The sequence below is a fragment of the Narcine bancroftii genome, chromosome 5, assembly GCF_036971445.1.
Source record: "Narcine bancroftii isolate sNarBan1 chromosome 5, sNarBan1.hap1, whole genome shotgun sequence".
NCBI lineage: Eukaryota > Metazoa > Chordata > Chondrichthyes > Torpediniformes > Narcinidae > Narcine > Narcine bancroftii.
This window is the reverse complement of record NC_091473.1, coordinates 153,690,230-153,710,540: the sequence shown is the minus strand read 5'-3', so window position 1 is coordinate 153,710,540 and position 20,311 is coordinate 153,690,230. Positions and strand designations below refer to the sequence as shown.

Below are 20,311 nucleotides of genomic sequence, written 5' to 3'. Positions count from 1 at the left end.
CTGAAGCGCAGACCCAGCGAGGATGGTCCCCAACTCCAGCCGCGTCTGTGTGTCCGGGAGCCGGGCGGGCTGAGTTCAGCGCTCCGATCCCCGGGATTCGGGCCAGAGTTTGACACGTGTGGTGTAGGGGGTTATCAAAGAATACACAGGATAAAGTTCATTTACAGATAAGGGCAGAGAAATGGCAGATGGAGTTTAATCCAGACAAGTGCGATTTGTGGACTTCGGGAGGTCAAAAATGAGGGGAATGTATACAGTAAATAGTGGGACTCTTGAAAACACTGATTCGCAGAGGGGTATGTGGTCCAGGTCCACAGCTCATTGAATGTGGCCACACAGCAGAGAGGGTGGTAAAGAAGGTGTGTGGCATTCTGGGCTTCATTGGACAGGGTATTTGGTATAAAAGTCAGGAGGTCATGTTGCGGTGATATAAAAATTTGATTTGACTATATCTGGATACTGTGCACAATTCTTGTCACCACATGACAGGAAGGATGTGGAAGCTTTGGAAAGGAGACAGAAAAGTTTACCAGGGTGTTGCCCAGATTTTAGAGGGTACGAGTTATGGGGAGGGACAAACTTGTATTGTTTTCTCTGGAGTGTCGGGGGCTGAGGGGAAATCTGATAAAGGTTTATAAAAAGTTTTCAGGATAGATTTGTCCCACTGAGACAATGAAACGATAGTAGGAGAAGGGAACCATGGCTGATGAAACTGGTCAGGCAACTTGTCAAGAAGAAGAAAGCATACATTAGATCTCGGAAACAGGAAACAGGAAGGATTCATGAGAAGTATATGGTAGCCAGGAAGGAGCTTAAGAAACATAGAAATATAGAAAATTGTTGTAGGAGTTGGCCATTTGGCCCTTCATTCCTACACCACCATTCGTTTTGATCATGGCTGATTGTCTACTTAGTACTCAGTACCTGCTTTCTCCCCAGACCCCCTGATCCCCATTCATCACAAGGGCCAAATCTAACTCCCTTTTAAATATAGATAAAGAACTGGCTTCAACTACTTCCTGTGGCAAAGAATTCCACAGATTCACCACTCTCTGATAGAAAAGATTTATCTCATCTCAGCCCTAAAAGACATCTCCCTTATCCTTAAACTGTGACCCCGGTTCTGGTTTTCCCCAACATCGAGAACAACCTTCCAGCATCTAGCCTGTCCAATCCCTTAAGAATTTTATACGTTTCTATTAGATCCACCCTCAATCTTCTAAATTCCAGCTAGTATAAGCCTAGTTGATCCAGCCTTTCTCTATATTCAAGTCCTGCCATCCTTGATATCAATCTAGTGAACCTTCTTTGCATTCCCTCTATGGCAAGGATGTCTTTCCTCAGATAAGAAGACCAAAACTATACACAATACAGGTGTGGTCTCACCAAGGCACTGTACGGCTGCAGTAGAACCTCTCTGCTCCTGTACTTGAATCCTCTTACTATGAATGCCAATGTACCATTCGCTTTCTTGACTGCCTGCTCTACCTGAATGCCCACTTTCAATGACTGGTGCACAGTGACACCCAAGACTTAGGAGAGCTTGAAGGGGGCATGAGAAGGCCTTGGCATGTAGGATTAAGGAGAATCCCAAGGCATTCTGTGCTTATATGAAGAACAGAAGGATGATGAGAATGCAGGTGGGGCCGCTAAAGGATACAGGAGGCAGCATGTGCCTGGAAGTGGAGGAGGTTGCAGGGGTGTTTTTTTGATGCAGAACTGTGGGGACCTGGAATGCCTTGCCAGAGATAGTGGTGGAGGCTGAAACATTAGGGCCATTTAAGGGACTCTTAGACAGACACATGGATGGAAGAGGGTTATGGAGAGGGAAGGGTTAGTAGTTTTTTTAAGCAATATATGGGTCAGCACCACATTGAGGGTCAAATGGCCTGCACAGTGCTGTAGTGTTCTATGTTCTATAAGACCATGAGATGCATTGCTAGGCTAAACAGTCAGAATCTTTTCCCCAGGGTAAAAACATCCCACACTGGAGGACATCTGTTTAAATTAACGGGGAAAAATTTAAGAGAAATATGTGCAGTAAATATTTTACCCAGGAGTAGTGGTGAAAGCAGATACAGTCGTATCTGGATGGACACATAACTATGGAAGGGATTCATATCAAGCCTCTATTTCTCCATTTCCTAATAGATGGCCTCTGGTTTCATATCCCCTAAGTTGAGATCTTCTCTGTGCTGACCCCATCAACGTATTTTAGAAATCTCTTCTGCCCCAAGGCAAGTGACTAATTTCCCATCAGCGAAACCACAAACTGGTCAATGTCGCTGGCACCCTCCTCATTTCTGGTCTGGTGCCTTAAACTGAAGCCCATGTGGCCTCCTGAAAACAGCCTGGTACGCCCGACAACAGGGTGGAACAAAGTCAGTCCGCGCACCCACCTCCCGGGAGCAGAGTCAGTCCATGCACCCACCTCCTCCAGGCTGTGAGTACTCATTGCATGGAGATTCGTCCTGCGGCCGTTTATAATGCTTCAGCAAAGTCACGATGGCATCATGACCTGGAGATCAAACAGCAATGTCAGCTAGGAAATATCCAAACCACGATAACCATTCCATCACAACAGTATGCATTTCCATGCAGCGCTCCATCATTGCCGCCCTTTTTGGGCGGTAAATCGATATCGCCTCTTTATTATTCTTAGTCTAAAAGTTACAAGTACTAAATTAATTTACAATTCAGGCTATTCATACAAAATATAAGTTACAAACTGAAACATGATTATCGCCATCAATACTGTCAAACCCTCGGGGAGTCAACTGTTCACGAAGACCCTCCACACTGCCCTCTTCCCCAGGGATACACAGCTACACAGGTGTCCTCAGAAGAGGGGCAAGCAGTCAGCCAGAGCTGAACCCTCAACTGCCCGCCGCCTGGACCCCTGGATGGCCATTTTCGTCAGGCCCAGTACCAGACCGACATGGACAACCCTCAACCAACCCTCCCTCCCCCGCACCGGGTGCCCAAAGATCAGGAGCGTGGGGCTGAAATGGAGCCAGAACTTGAGGAGCAACCCCCTCAAACACAAGAGCAGGGGCTGCACCCTTGCACACTCCTTATCCCCGTGAAACATAGTCTCAACCAATCTGCTGAAGTGAAAGATGGCTGATGAGTCTGTGAATCGACTCAACTCGAGACCCACCGCCTTCTCATTTTGTAGGCACAATAGAATTCCCCTCTATTTTCACACTTGCTGTAACAGCCAGGGTCCCCACCATTGCCTCCGTACATTTTCCATCTGTGATAGTTGGGGACAAGGAGCAAGACCACATTCTCATCTTCCAATGAAAGAATTCCTGGCCACAGGGGTTGTTGAAGTCATTGGCCCAGTGCAACTCCTGTAGGGCCCAGGTCTTTCAGAAGACAGGTCTGGGATATTTATGAAAAACAAACAAACAATCATCTACCACAGGAGAGGGCAGGTCTCATGTTGACTGAAGTTGTGCTAACTCAGTCCTCCTCAGAGCCCACCATCCCATATTCCCCATGTAGAAACGAGAGTCCAAGATGTGAGACCTTTATCCGGACGATGAGATAGCAGAGCGATGAACAGAAATCCCTGGATGTTTTATGAACTGGCTCCCTGGCAATGCACTGACGCCTCCCAAACTCCTTGAAGGTGAGGCTGAGGCTCCCAAGTCTTTGAGGCACCATTGAAAAGTCATTAACAACTGACTGCCAAACTAATCAGTAGCCCTTTTCCCACTGGCATCCCAGTTAATTGGTCATGTAGTGTCCCAGGATAGGAACTCATTTGTGCTATTCCCACTGGGCCACCTTTAACTGGAACGCTGACGGGTTTTCCACTAAACACCACTGATCCACGGGGATTGGAAAGTCTACCTTCAAATGGAATGGAATGAAGTTGTCCTTTTTCCACTGGTTTAATCAGCCCGCCAGCATCAACTGATGCCAGGGACAATGTTGGGGTAGAGGCCGGCATGATGATTGTTTTCCTTTCCCACTGGACCCTTAACCGATTAATTTCCCATTAATTCCTGGGACAAGGTGTCAGTGCGAAATGAGAAAGTGATCAACCAGCAGTGGAGTCATCAATGTTCAACTTTCAATGAACAAATTGGGTGCAAGATAGTAGTTCTGCAGGGGAGTAAAGCCATCCTGGCAAACTGCCGGCTGATTCCTGGACTTGCTTAGTTGGAGAGAGCAGAGCTTTACTCACTTCTTTTGAACAAGTCTGCCCGACTCTCACACCTCACACACAACCTCCTTCAATTCAAATCCCAGTTCAAACAAATCACTTATCTTTCTCCATCTTTTTAGCAGTGTGCCCCCCCTCCCTCAGTACTACCTCTCCCACAGTGTGGCCACTTCCCTCAGTACTACCTCTCCCACAGTGTGGCCCACTCCCGTCTTCAGTACTGCTCCATCCAGAAAGTTATATTAGGATTAACCTATTTAGCCTGGGCTCTGTGTGAGGCTTTACATGAGGAATGAGTGTCTGCATTGATCCACTGTGGTACTGACAGGCTTTCAATGCATAATCTGGTTTACCTTTCTCGTACGCCCACATCAGGCAAGTTTGCTCATCCTTCTCACCACTGGAACGGCTTGGGTCAGAGGCCACCAGGTTCATGTCCGCTCCATTGTCCAATAGGAACTGTACCAGGCGGATATGTCCATGGTAACAGGCACTGTGTAAACCTGGCACGATAAACAATTCAGATAGGTACTAAAACTCCAATAGTCCTACACGCTGGAGACTGATGTTCTGTTGGTTAATCATTAAAATTGACCTAAGCTGTGGGTAGGCTTAGGAGCAGAAGGTCAAGAGGGGAACTGTGGGGAATTTTCCCCCCAGAGGGGGTTATGCTCCGGAACGCACTACCAGAGGTGAAGTTGGAGGTAGAGACTCCCAACGTTTACCAAGGGTCTGGCAACCTCTGAGTCATGGAGGCAGGGAAGGGATGGGCTGGTGAATAGGATGAGTGGATGGGAAGTTGATGGCCAGCATGGCAATGGTGGGCTGAAGGGTGTATCTTGGAGCCACGCAGCAACCATTCTCACCAGTGTGTCCATCCCGGCCCTGATGATTTATACTCATGGCATTCTGGCTGATCAGAAATTCCACTAGATCAATGTTCTTCCCATAGGTGCAGGAGCTGTGGGCAGATGGGAAAGAATGAAAGTCCAGCCGTTGGGGCTGAAGTGAGGAATGGCTGAAGGGAATGTGGAAGGGGATGGCCCACCTGTGGAAGGAGGTCTCACTGAAGATGTTCTCCTTGGTCAAGCTCTCTGTCCCTGTGAGTCGGATCAACTCTCTGGCCACTTCCATTTTCCCGTTGTAACATGCTCTGAGGGTCAAATGTCAAAGATGACTCCACCTTCCATAACCGGGCACAGGAGCTGTTCTCTGTAACTCCTCCCACCATTACGAGCTACTCAGAAGCAGCTCAGCCCCTCCATCCATGCAGCTCTCTTTTTTTACCCTTCCCACTCCCATGCCCTACCGTGTTCACCACTTATGCCTGGACCCTTCCTCTCCCTTTCCATCTTCCCTTTCTGCTCCAGATAGAATCCCAACTTCCTGCTTGGAATGACTGCAGGACATCCAGTAGTGATGGAGACAGATCATTTGTGCTGGGCTGCTGCCTCTGCCTGGTGCACCTGGGCCTTCCAGCTCAGGATACAGAAATGAAAGGAGCATAGTGACCCCATTCCTCACAACCTCCTCATTGACTTTAACCCCACCATTATTTTTTGGGAGAGGGAATTCCAGACACCCAACCCTTCAAGAATGGAAGGGTTTCTTGGTGTCAGCCACAATGTCAGCTTTAATGTAGATGGATGATTGACAGGGGCAGCCAGGTAAATGGGTGATTGACAGGAGGGGAAGTTGGGTAGAGGGGTGATTGACAGGATGAACAGGTAGATGGGTGATTGACATGAGAGGTGGGTCGATAGCTGATTGACAGGAATGGAAGCCAGGTAGATGGGTGATTGACAGGGGGGGTGGGTCAATGGGTGATTGACAAGAGGGGCAGGTCAATGGATGATTGACAGGTAGGGCTGGTAGATGGGTGATTGACAGAAGAGGCAGATAGAAGGGTGATTGACAGAAGAAGCACGCAGGTTGTGCAGGAGTCCCCTGTGGGTGTCCCCCTCTCTAACAGGTGTACCATTTAGAATGGGGGCTATCAGGGGAATTGACAGCAGTAGCCAAATCAGTGGTACTAGGACTAGCTCTGTGGCAAAGCAAGGCTGGGCAGCCAAGGGGAGCAAGAGTGATCAAGGACTCCAATGAAGGGCCCAGACACGTTGTTCTGTGGCTACAAGCAAAAGTCCAGGATGGTTCCAGGATTTCTTGGAGCAGGTAAAGGTCGCTTGGAAAGGGGAGGGTGAGCAGCCAGAGGTCATGGTCCATGTTGGTACCAGCAGCAGAGGCAGGAAGGGAGATGAAGTCCTGCAAAGAAAATTGAGTGAGGTAGGTGGAAGTTAAAAAAAAAAGGTCCTGAAGGGATGTAATCTCAAGATTACTGTGCCATAAGTCAGCAAGTTAAAAAATAGAACAGAACAAAGAGAAAGGTTGACAGAGCCAGGACTTTTCTCTTTGGAGCAATGGAGGATGAGAGGTGACTTGAGAGGGGCATATAAAAGTATGAGAGACTGAGTTAGAGTGAACACCCAGCAGCTTCTTTACAGGCCAGAAATGGCCTACAGCAAAGGACATCTGTTTCAGGTGAGGTGTGGAGATTTAGTGGAGACAAGTTGTTTTTTTTTTACAGAGAGTGGTAGGTGGCGAGAATGCATTGTTAAGGATGTAGAGGCTGGAATCATGGGGGCATTGAAAAGAAACTTAAACAGGCATGTGATATAAGAAAAATAGAGGATTATGGGTGTGAGGTAGGGAGGGTTCAAATGATGCTGGAATTAGTTTATATTATTGTACATATATTATAGAAAAGGGTGTAATTGGGGAGAGGGGTAGAGCCACTTGAGGACAATGAGGGAATTTGTGCATGAATGGGAGGAAGATTAAAGGGGATTTGCAAGGTTTTTTTTCCACACAGAGTGTTGTGTGCCTGGAACAGGGTACCAGTAGTGATGGAAGCAAATAGAACAGTGACGTTTAAGAGGCATTTAGACTAACGTGACAGGCAGAGAGTGGAGCGATAGGGACTGTGTGCAGGCGGATGTGTGGTTTAAATTGGAGCAAATATGGTGAGTCGAAAGACTGTACTGTTCTATGTTCTGCCAGACCCTGTCTCACTCATCTCTCTCCACCTCACTCTACTCTTTCAGTCCAAATAAAGCAATTCAACCCAAACTATTAAGGATTCCTCTGCCACCACAGATGTCACCATCTCCCCCTGAGCTTCTCCAGCAGTGAGTTCACTCACAGGTGTAGAGCTGTATCTCCGTATATATTCACTGCGTGAGGCTGCACACTGAAGTTGCCCTGCAGCAGATACCTGACGATCTCATGATGGCCAAAGCGGCAACAGAAATGGAGAGGTGAGTGGTCCTCATTGTCCAGTGTATTGACTGTGATCACCAGGAATAGGAGAGAACTTATTAGTACTCTTGAAGATACATTTGCAGATAACCAAGGATTCACATTTCCAGAGATTAAGGGAGGGAGATAAGGAGATAGGAATGACCCAGTACAGGGACATCGAAAACCACAGGACATAGGGTTAGGTGTGGGCAGAGGAAGATGGGAGGGTGAGGAGAAATATCAGACAAGCTTTGGAATTCTCTGCCATCAAAGTTGTGGAGGGCAAATTAATTAACATTGCAGAAAGAGGTGGATTTCTGGACACAAAAGTCAACAGAGCAAGACCGTGGTACTGAGAGAGAGGTTGGGTCAAGGAACGCAACATAGTCATACAACACAGATATACAAAAGGACATACATTCAGTTATTCAGCCAAGAACATACAATCTCAATCAAACTATCACGGCTATACAATTAAAGTCATACGATCTCAATCATCCAGTATTTGTCATAAATTCACAGTCATACAATCAAGGTCATACCACCACATGAGCTGTTAAAGAATGTGGGTCTATATTCCAGAGCTTAGAAGATTGAGAGGTGATCAGTTATCAGATTCTGGGGGACATGACTGGGGAGATATGGAGATGCTTATACCAGTGGGAATGCTTTGAATGAGAGGAGAGAGTTGGAGGATTGGGGGTAGTTGTTTAAATCTGAGGTGTGTAGGAAATTCTCAGTGGACACTCTGGAATTTTCTATTCTGGAGGGTGTGGAGACTGGATCACTGGGGATTGAAAGAGGAGCGAAAGAGGAGGAGTGTGGAGACTGGATCACTGAGGATTTAAAGAGGAGCAAAGAGAAGGAGTGTGGAGACTGGATCACTGGGGTTTTAAAGAGGAGGGGTGTGGAGACTGGATCACTGGGGTTTTAAAGAGGAGGGGTGTGGAGACTGGATCACAAGAGATTTAAAGAGGATGGGTGTGGTTACAGGATCACTGGGGGATTTAAAGAGGGGTGTGGAGACTGGATCACCGAGGAGTTAAACAGGAGGGGTGTGGAGACTGGAACACTGGGGATTTAAAGAGGAGGGTGTGGAGACTGGATCACTGGGGGTTTAGAGGAAGGGTGTGGAGACTGGATCACTGAGGATATAAATAGGAGGGGTGTGGAGACTAGTTCACTGGGGATTTAAAGAGGAGGGGTGTGGAGACTGGATCACTGCGGTTTAAAGAGGAGGGGTGTGGAGACTGGATCACTGGGTATTAAAGAGGAGGGGTGTGGAGACTGGATCACTGGGTATTAAAGAGGAGGGGTGTGGAGACTGGATCACTGGGGATTTAAAGAGGAGGAGTGTGGAGACTAGATTGCTGGGGGATTAAAGAGGAAGGGTATGGAGACTGGATTATGGCATTTAAAGAGGAGGGGTGTGGTTACTGGATCACTTGCTATTTAAAGGGGAGGGGAGATTGGATCACAGGGGATTGAAAGAGGAGGGGGAGACTGGATCACTGTGGATTTAAAGAGGAGGTTGTGGAGACTGGATCTCTGGGGATTTTAAGATGAGGTGTGGGGACTGGATCACTGTGGATTTAAAGAGGAGGGGTGTTGAGACTGGATTACTGTGGATTTAAAGAGTAGGGGTGTGGAGACTGGATCACTGGTGGATTTAAAGTGAAGGGTTGTGGGGACCGGATCTCTGGGGATTTAAAGAGGAGTATAAATGTATGATAGATCAAGGGATTGAAGGAGATGGGGATTTGACATAGAAGGGGGATGTGGCCTGAAGCAGATCAGCCCTGATCACAGTGAATGATGCGGGAAGCTGGAGAAGCTGATTTGTCTCATCCTCATCCTGTGTTCAATGTGAGGAAGGGTTTACTGATTTGCAGAGCGCTGATTTCAGGGTTCCCTATCCTGAGGGTACTCTGCACTCCAACCTCCCACTTGTCCCTGTACGGGCTTGCTCCCGGTAACGACCCTCGCTGTGGCCATGGAAGCCATTTGTTACCGGTGACTGTGGCCTCACCATCAGCTGAGTTGGACTCTGTGAGCAGCAATCTGACGATATTGAGGAAGCCCTTGGCACAGGCCAGGTGCAGCGGTCTGTCCCCCACCTCCCCAGTGACATTGGCATCCGCCCCGAACTTCAGAAGCAGCCGGGTTAACTGAGGGGGAAATGACAGGGTTAGCAGCACAGCCCTCCATGCTTTCCACTCCTCTCTCCCTTGGGACCAATCCCACATCCCTACCCACTCCAGGACAATTCTGCACTCACAATCTTCACCACCACACCAAGCTGTCTCCCCCCCCCCCCTCCCCCCCCCCAGGATTGAGTGGAAGCCCTTCCCCTTCCACCTGGGCAGGTCACTGAGTGATGCACTCAGTCTTCAATTCTCCCAATGTCCTTTGCATCCATACCACTACTGGCCAATCCTGCCATCTTATGTGTCAGTGATGTTGGCCCCACTCGTGTTCTCTCTTTATTAGCGAATCCTGACTACTACTGCATCACACCAGACGTTTATCACCCTCAAACTGTCCCCTTTAACAACATATCTCCATAGCAACCTTGCCCTAACCTTGTCAGAGATCCCATTTTCTATCTTTTTCCACCACAAAACTACCATTTTCTCTCTTTCCCAATTACAATGAACTTCGACCTGTAACTTTAATTCTGCTTTTCTCTCCAGATGCTGCCTAAGAGACTATGTCCAGCAGCTTTGTTTTTATTTATACCACTGTAATGTTCTGGATTGTTCATGCTAATTGGCTTGGGCTGGCCCACCCCCTGATGACACTCTTACCTGGACTCCTCCCCTGGGACCAGGCCATAAAGGTCAGGCCATCTTTCCCTGCCCTGCACTTCCTTAGTTTGGATCCGGGCCAGCTCATGTCTTCTGTGCAATAAAGCCTATCGTTCCCCTCAAGCCTTTGTCATTGCAATTATTGTGGCAACTGATAGTGCCCAACCATCACCTTAACTCATCTGGTCTCTCCCTATCAGAGATATTTCTTCTGTCTACCCATCTCTCTTCCATTGTCACTGGAAACTAACTTGTCTTTCTGATTCCCAGTGCAGACAAAAGGTTCCTGAGCTGGAACATGAAGTTTTTCTTGTCCCACAGATGCTGCCCAACCAGCATAGAACAATAGGACATTACCGCACAGAAACAGGCCACCTCAGCCTTTCTTGCCTGTGCTAAAACATTTTTATTGCCTAGTCCCACCAACCTGCACCCAGTCCATAGCCCTCCATATCTCTTCCATCCATGTACCTGTCCAAATTCTTCTTAAATGTTAAAAATTAGTCCGCATTCACCACTTCAGCTGGCAGCTCGTTCCACACTCCCACCATTCTCTGTGTGAAGAGGTTCCGCCTCATGTTCCCTCTAAACTTTTCCCCTTTCGCCCTTAACCCATGTCCTCTGGGTTGTATCTCACCCACCCTCAGTGGAAAAAACCGGCCTACATTTACTCTGTCTGTTTGCCTCACAATTTCAAATACCTCGAACAAATCTCCCCTCATTCTTCTATATTCCAGGGAATTAAGTCCTAACCTGTTTAACCTTTCCCTGTAACTCAGGTCCCAGCACGTAGCAAGATTTAAATGGGATCTGAGGGGAAAATCCTTCTCACGGAGGGTGGTGGGTCTATGGAACAATCTGCCAGTGGAAGTGAACCATAACATAACAATTACAGCACGGAAACAGGCCATTAGGCCCTTCTAGTCCGCACCGAACCAAACACCCCTTTCTAATCCCACCTCCCTGCACAATGCCCATAACCCTCCATCTTCCTCTCATCCATATACCTGTCCAACCTTTTCTTAAATAATACAATTGACTCCGCCGCCACTATTTCTCCCGGAAGATCATTCCACACAGCTACCACTCTCTGAGTAAAGAAGTTCCCCCTCATGTTACCTCTAAACCTCTGCCCCTTAATTCTTAACTCATGTCCTCTTGTTTTAAACTTTCCTCCTCTTAACGGAAATAGTCTATCCACATCCATTCTGTCTATCCCTTTCATAATCTTAAATACTTCTATCAAATCCCCTCTCAACCTTCTACGCTCCAAAGAATAAAGACCCAATCTGTCCAATCTCTCCCCATACTCCAGATGCTTAAACCCAGGCAACATTCTGGTAAACCTTCTCTGCACTCTCTCCACTCTGTTTATATCCTTCCTATAATTAGGCGACCAGAACTGCACACAGAACTCCAAATTAGGCCACACCAACGTCTTATACAATCTCAACATCACCTCCCAACTCCTATATTCCATGCAATGATTGATAAAGGCCAGCATACTAAAAGCCTTCTTCACCACCCTATTCACGTGAGTTTCTACCTTCAGGGAACGATGTACCGTCACTCCTAAATCTTTCTGCTCTTCTGTATTCCTCAATGCTCTCCCATTTACCACATATGTCCTATTCTGATTCTTCTTACCAAAATGAAGCACCTCACACTTATCAGCATTAAATTCCATCTGCCATTTTTCAGCCCACTTTTCTAAGCAGCCCAAATCCCTCTGCACTCCTTGAAAACCTTCTTCATTATCCACTATTCCACCTATCTTAGTATCGTCTGCATATTTACTAATCCAATTCACCACCCCATCATCTAGATCATTAATGTATATAACGAACAACAATGGGCCCAATACAGATCCTTGAGGCACACCACTGGTCACCGGCTTCCAACCTGACAGACAATTATCCACTACCACTCTCTGGCCTATCCCTTTCAGCCAATGTTCAATCCATTTGACTATCTCAAAATTTATACCCAAAGACTGCACCTTCCTAACCAACCAGACATGCCTTATTTTGACATTTTGGGTACCATTTAAATGATATTTCTGTAAGGTGTTTTATATGAATGTTTACACTGTGATTCTGCCACAAAACAAATTTTGTGACTTGTTCGCGACAATAAATTCTGATTCTGAAGTATGAGCATGTTCTGTTTTTCTTTCAGATTTCCAGGATCTGCAGGCTTTCCTAATTTTTATGATTAATCTCTTAAGCTGGGTAAACCCTTTCTGTTGTGGAATAAAAAACTAATGTTTTCAATGTTTTCTGCAGCTCCATGGGGGCAGTACAGTTGGTGTAGTGGTTAGCTACTCTGTTATGGTGCCAGCGATTGGGATCGGGATTCAATTGGAATCATGATTCGAATCCCGCGATGTCTGTAAGAAGTTTTTACGTTCTCCCCATGTCTGCGTGGGGCTCTGGTTTCCTTCCACCGTTCAAAATGTACCAGAGGTGTAGGTTAATTGGGTGTAATTGGGTGGCACGGACTCGTAGGCCAAAATGGCCTATTACCATGCTGTATGACTAAATTTTAAAAAATTATTCATCTGCTTCCCGGGTAGAGGAGTGAACAGATGTGATCTGAGGCTCCATTATACATGTCTGCCTCATAGGGAGGGGTGTGAACGGATGTGGCCTGGCCTCGGTTACCACAGTTTATTGCAAGGAAGGGATATTCTTTCCTTGACCATTGAAAGGTCCGGTGTTGAAGCATTGTTACCTGTTCATGTCCAAAGAAAGTGGCGATGTGCAGAGGAGTAAAGAACACAGCGTCCTGAACATTAACGAAAGCTCCGTGCTGCAGGAGGATGTCAGCAGTCTGCAGAGAGAGCACTCCGAGAGGATTAGGGAAAATTTCTGGGGGGCTGCCTCACTTCCCATGATCCCCTCGTCGTCAACTCCCTTCCCATGACCCCCTCCTTGGGGCCAAATGCCCAGATAAAGGGGCATCTGGTACCTTTCATATTCAGAGATACCACACAAAAAGAGGTCCTTTGGCCCACAGAGTCCATGCCGAAATCAGTGTACCACCCATTTACACTGGTCCCATTCCATGCTCCCCACATACCCAACAACATCCTCTCAGATTCTATCCCTCACCCACATATATATCCTACCAACCCGCATGTCTTTGAGATGTGACAAGAAGCTGGAGCACTCAGGGGAAACCCACATGGTCGCAGAGAGAGCCTGCAAACTCCACACAGGCAGCCCTCGAGGTCGGAATCAAACCTGGTTCCCTTGAGCCTCTGATGAGAGATTTTGTCGGCAGGACTGTACTTGCTGGAATTCATAAGTATGAGAGGAGATCTTGCAGAACATGCAAAATTATGAAAGGGATAGATAAAATAGAGGCAGGAAAGTTGTTTCCCCTGATAGGTGAGTCTAGAACTAGGGCACATAGCCTCAAGATTTGGGGGAGTTGATTTAGAAATGAGATGAGGAACAATAGCTTCTTCCAGAGATGAGTGGATCTGTGGGATTCTCTGCCCAAGGAAGTAGAGGATTTTGCCTCATTAAATGTATTTAAAACGCAGATAGATTTTTGCACAGTGGGGAATTAGAAGTTATTGGGATTAAGAGGGATCGGGGTGAGCAGGTGGAGCTGTGATCTCACTGAAAGGCAGAGCAGGCTTGATGGGTCAAAGGGCCGACTCCTGGTTCTGGTGTTCTTATTGGACTGCAGCTCCAGTGGCTGTGAGAGGACTGTGTGGCATGCCGGAAGGTCCTTACCTCACTGTGGCCAGCAATGGTGGCGATATGCAGGGCAGTGAGGGCTCCATAACCCACCTGCTGAATATCGGCCCCTCCGTGGAGGAGTCCAGTCACCAGCTCAGCATTCGCCTGCAGATCAGAGCCAGCAGTCAGTGACCAGCAGGACCACACCAAACACCCCCATCTTCACCAGTGCCCAGCAAACCTCACCAGCACCAGGATCGTCACCACAAACCTCTTCGCCCTGTCGGAAACCATTTCCAACAGGCCAGTCAATCCCCTCGCCGGCCCAGGACATATCCTCTATCCTCCGTGTCCAAGTGCAAGGAGTCTCAGCGGGAGAGAATATTCCTTCAATCGGTGTCTCGGAGACAACAGGCTGTTCACACACTACCTGGATCTCAAAACCCATGCCCTGACTCCTCACACATACTAGGAGAGGGGGATTACTGGGTGGGGGGGGTGAATCACACTGTGGAAGTGGTGGTGCAGGAGTCACAGTCTACACTGCCGGGAAGATGGAGAAAGGTAAATGATTTAAACAGCTGAAATGGGATTTGAAACAAAAGGAGGTTTTGTGTGTGTGGTGTGGGAGTACTTGGGCAGACTTCTTGTTCAGTAGAAGCCTGTTGTCTCCAATCCATCAGCTGGCAGTTTGCCAGGGTAGATTTACTCCATTGCAGAACTACTATCTTTCACCTAATTGGCTTGTTAAAAGTTTATCGTTGGTGACTCCACTGATGAACTTGCCAGTCATTAGCTGATGATTTTTTGATGGCATCACCTTCAAGGAATTTGGCGGATTTGGAGGTATCAATGGAGATAATCATGTTTCAATGTGTAATTTATGTTTTGTGTGGCTAGCCTGAATTGTAGACTAATGCAGTACCAGTAACATTTGGACTATGAATTACAAAGGGGCAGTCTTGATTTTTGCCATAAATGCTAAAAATAAAGTGAATCAGCTGGAGTCACCAGATATGGAATCAGTCCCATGCTGACCATCACCCTCCCATTCACATTGATCACATTCTATTCTCCCCACATTCTCACCAGCTCCCCCCAGATTCTCCCCCTCACCCAGACACTGGGGTCAATTAACCTAGCAACCTGCAAGTCCCTGGGATCTGGGAGCAAACTGGAGTCCTAGGGAAAACCCACAGTCACAGGGAGAATGTGCAAACTCCACACAGATCAAACCCGGATCTCCGGAGCCATGAGGCAGCGGCACTACCTTCTGCCCTGGACATCTGTGGAGACGATGGCATTGAAGAGGGGTCATCATCTACTCACCTTGAATGCAGCCAGATGCAGAGCCGTGAAGCCGTTCCTGGTCAGCCTGGAGGGACGGAGACCTTTCAGCATCAGGGTCCTGACATGGGCCTTATTCCCTGATAACCAATGATACCATGCAGTAAGCATCCAGGAAAGCTCAGAATCCTGCCATCATAACATGTTCATGCCCCAGCATGGACATTGGGAATGTGCTGTTGTTCCACCCACCACATCTGTGTTCCATCCCCTTGGCCCTCCATCCCCTGCCTGACCACCTTTCTGTCTAAATGCCCTTTAACATCACCATCATAACTGCTTCCACCACTTCCCTGATCATTTCAGGCACCCACCACTCTGCAGAAAAAACTTGCCCTGCACACTTTTAAACCTGAGGCAGCTGATAAGTTCATGCTCTGATGTCGCTGCTTCGAAAAGTTCCTCAGAGCCTCCGCAGTTATCCAGGACAATAAGGACAAGCTCCATCTGCTATACTTGTACATCAGATGGTCTGGGACTGCGAGACATACGGAGCCACAATGGACATCCTCAAGGATCAGTATAAAGTTCAGGTGAACGTGGTCCACGCACAGCATGTACTACACTCATGCAGGCAGCGACCAGGGGAAACTTTCAATAACTTGTCAGGGCTCTGCAGGAGCTCACAAATGCCAGGCTCTGAATGCAGAACAGCACACAGCTGCTGATCAGAGATATCTGTATAACAGGCGTCCACTCCAACTAGATGGGGGAGAGACAACTGATCCTATAGCAAACTACCGAACTGGTGAACACACTTGAGGTAGCCATTCACAACGCCAAACCATTCTCCAGCCAACACAACGCCACCTCATGGGGAACATGGGGGCCACCATCTTGGGAGGTGGGATCATAAACCCCCTCCCATTCTGAGCTGACCACCAATGATGTTAGTGACCACCTGTGGCAAAACACCACCAGCCTACTGCAGGGGGTGATCTCTGAACCTGCAGAAGAGCACAGGAGGACAAGGCAACACCTGGATGGCTGTCAATCAGCCAACCTGAATGGACCAAGCCCCACCCGGTCGGCTGTCAATCGCCTTTCGGGATATAAGCCGGATCCGGCCCTTCAAAGACAGTCTCAGAGACTGCAACAGCATTGTCACAGCCAGCTCTGTGGAAGTTTATGTTGAATAAAGCCTGTAGAACAGACTTTATGTTTTGTATGCTTGCTTCTATTCGATAGCACACCACACCACCCGACATGCTATTTCTGCGGGCAGGCTAAGCACCTGAAGAAATGCTGCACTGACAAGGATGCCGTTTTGCTTTAACTGCAGGACATAGGCAGCTGGACCCTCTCAACCAGAGTGTCAGACTTATGTGACCTCACATGCCTATGGAGAAGGTCCAGCCCGGGGATATCAGCCATGTAAGTAAGGTGGTTCCCGATGCCAATCTCCTGGGAAATGTAAACAGTCTCTCATGAGGTGTCTCATGGGCGGCTAAACACAGGAGAGACCGGATAGCATGAGTGCCTCTCAGAGAGTCTCTTTGCCAGTGGGCGACGGGGAGGCCCTTGGACTTTAAGGCCAGTGGTACTACCTTCCAGACCATGCCATTCTGCCACTCCACCTGGCCATTCCCTTTTGGGTATAGCTGGTGGTCCGCTAGAGGCAATGTCACCATCTGTGACCATAATCAGCAAGACCATAGGAACATAGGAAGTAGGAACAGGAGTAGGCCAAAAATGGCCCATCGAGCCTGCTCCGCCATTCAATACGATCATGGCTGATCTAATTTATGACCTAACTCCACCTACCTGCCTTCTCCCCATATCCCCTAATTCCTCTATCATGTAAAAATTTATTTAACCTAATTTTAAATATGTTTAATGAAGCAGCCTCAACCACTTCCCTGGTTAGAGAATTCCAAACATTCACTACTCTCTTGGAAAAACTATTTTTCCTCATCTCTGTCCTAAATCTACTCCCCCGAATCTTGAGACTGTGTCCTCTCATTTTAGATTCCCCGGCCAGCTCAAAAAACCTTCGTAAATCTATCCTATCCATACCCTTCATAATCCTATATGTTTCTACAAGATCTCCTCTCATTCTTCTGAACTCGAGCGAATACAATCCTAGACGATTTAATCTTTCATCGTAAGTCAACCCCTTCATCCCAGGGATCAACCTAGTGAACCTCCTCTGGACCGTCTCCAAAGCCAGTATATCCTTCCTCAAATAATAACATAACTAACAATTACAACACGGAAACAGGCCATTAGGCCCTTCCAGTCCGCACCGAACCAAACACCCCTTTCTAGTCCCACCTCCCTGCACAATGCCCATAACCCTCCATCTTCTTCTCATCCATATACCTGTCCAACCTTTTCTTAAATAATAAAATTGACTCCGCCGCCACTATTTCTCCCGGAAGCTCATTCCACACGGCTACCACTCTCTGAGTAAAGAAGTTCCCCCTCATGTTACCTCTAAACCTCTGCCCCTTAATTCTTAACTCATGTCCTCTTGTTTTAATCTTTCCTCCTCTTAACGGAAATAGTCTATCCATATCCACTCTGTCTATCCCTTTCATAATCTTAAATACTTCTATCAAATCCCCTCTCAACCTTCTACACTCCAAAGAATAAAGACCTAATCTGTCCAATCTCTCCCTATACTCTAGATGCTTAAACCCAGGTAACATTCTGGTAAACCTTCTCTGCACTCTCTCCACTCTGTTTATATCCTTCCTATAATTAGGCGACCAGAACTGCACACAGAACTCCAAATTAGGCCACACCAACGTCTTATACAATCTCAACATCACCTCCCAACTCCTATATTCCATGCAATGATTGATAAATGCCAGCATACTAAAAGCCTTCTTCACCACCCTATTCACGTGAGTTTCTACCTTCAGGGAACGATGTACCGTTACTCCTAAATCTTTCTGCTCTTCTGTATTCCTCAATGCTCTCCCATTTACCACGTATGTCCTATTCTGATTCTTCTTACCAAAATGAAGCACTTCACACTTATCATCATTAAATTCCATCTGCCATTTTTCAGCCCACTTTTCTAAGCAGCCCAAATCCCTCTGCAATCCTTGAAAACCTTCTTCATTATCCACTATTCCACCTATCTTAGTATCGTCTGCATATTTACTAATCCAATTCACCACCCCATCATCCAGATCATTAATGTATATAACGAACAACAATGGACCCAATACAGATCCTTGAGGCACACCACTGGTCACCGGCCTCCAACCTGACAGACAATTTTCCACTACCACTCTCTGACCTCTCTCTTTCAGCCAATGTTCAATCCATTTGACTATCTCAAAATTTATACCTAAAGACTGCACCTTCCTAACTAACCTTCCATTTGGTACCTTATCGAAGGCCTTATTGAAGTCCATATAGACAACATCCACTGCGCTACCCTCATCCACATTCCTAGTCACCTCTTCAAAAAATTCAATCAGATTGGTCAAACATGACCTTCCTCCCACAAATCCATGTTGAGTGCTCCTGATCAGACCCTGTCTATCCAGATGTTTATAAGTACTATCTCTAAGAATTTTCTCCATTAATTTACCTACCACAGACGTCAAACTTACAGGCCGATAGTTGCCAGGCTTCCTCCTTGAACCCTTTTTAAATAATGGAACCACATGCGCAATGCGCCAATCCTCCGGCACTATCCCCATATCTAATGACATTTGGAAAATTACCGCCAGAGCCTCTGCTATTTCCTCCTTCACTTCTCTCAATGTCCTGGGGAAGATCCCGTCTGGTCCCGGAGACTTATCCACCTTTATATTCTTCAAAAGCCCTAAAACTACACCTTTTGTAATCTCTATATTCCCCATATTTACTCAATTTGCTTTTTTTTTATCTCACATCTCCCAATATCCTTCTCCTTAGTGAATACCGAAGAAAAGAAACTGTTCAATATCTCCCCCATTTCTCTAGGCTCCACACACAGTTTTCCGCTCTGATTTTCTAAGGGACCAATTTTGTCTCTAGCTTTCCTTTTACCATTAACATATTTGTAGAACTCTTTTGGATTAGTTTTCACCCTGCTTGCCATAGTTTCCTCATACCTTCTTTTAGCTTTCCTAATTCCTCTCTTAAAATTCCTCTTACATTCAATGTATCTTTCAAACATCTCCTTAACTCCATGCTTCTTGTATCTAATGTACGCCTCCCTTTTTCTTCGAACCAAGTTTCCAATATTCCTTGAAAACCACGGCTCTCTCAAACCTTTTGCCCCTCCTTTTAACCTAACAGGAACATAAAGCTTTTGCACTCTCAAAATCTGATCTTTAAAAGACTTCCATCTCTCTACTACATCCTGCCCATAAAACAAATTGTCCCAATGCACACCCTGCAAGTCCTTGCGCATCTCCTCAAATCTAACTTTTCCCCAATCAAAAACTTCAACCCTTGGCCCTGACTTCTCCCTTTCAATAAAGTCATTGAAGCTGATGGCATTATGATCACTGGACCCGAAGTGCTCACCAACACTAACCTCCATCCCATTTGCCAACAGTAGATCTAACACTGCTCCTTCTCTGGTCGGCACCTCTACATATTGTTGTAAAAAACTATCTTGCACACATTTCACAAACTCTAACCCATCCAGTCCTTTCACAGAATGTGTTTCCCAATCTATATGTGGAAAATTAAAATCTCCCATAATTACAACCCTGTGATTATCACAAATATCTACTATCTCCCTACAGATTTGCTCCTCTAGGTCTTGGTCCCCTCCGGGTGGTCTATAATACACCCCTACAAGTGTAACCTCTCCTTTCCTACTCCTCAGTTCCACCCAAATAGCCTCCGTGGATGTGCCCTCTAATCTATCCTTCCAAGGCACCGCTGTAATATTTTCCCTGACAAGCAATGCAACCCCACCTCCTCTTGCCCCTCCGACTCTATCACACCTAAAACCACGAAACCCAGGGATATTCAGTTGCCAATCACATCCCTCCTGCAACCATGTCTCACTAATCGCTACCACATCATACTTCCAA

The 20,311-nt window shown here is 46.8% G+C and overlaps 1 protein-coding gene across 1 annotated transcript in view; it reads right to left on the bottom strand.

The window, feature by feature from the left end:
• Positions 1-20,311, bottom strand: part of tnni3k (TNNI3 interacting kinase) — a 118,658-nt gene that overhangs the window by 82,859 nt on the left and 15,488 nt on the right. The window contains exons 4-12 of the mRNA XM_069939432.1: positions 15,303-15,400; positions 14,028-14,138; positions 13,015-13,113; positions 9,504-9,642; positions 7,377-7,521; positions 5,226-5,330; positions 5,044-5,138; positions 4,531-4,680; positions 2,432-2,518 (exon numbers count right to left, since the gene is read on the bottom strand). Coding sequence (XP_069795533.1) covers positions 2,432-2,518; positions 4,531-4,680; positions 5,044-5,138; positions 5,226-5,330; positions 7,377-7,521; positions 9,504-9,642; positions 13,015-13,113; positions 14,028-14,138; positions 15,303-15,400 — 1,029 coding nt within the window. The remainder of the gene's footprint in view (positions 1-2,431; positions 2,519-4,530; positions 4,681-5,043; positions 5,139-5,225; positions 5,331-7,376; positions 7,522-9,503; positions 9,643-13,014; positions 13,114-14,027; positions 14,139-15,302; positions 15,401-20,311) is intronic.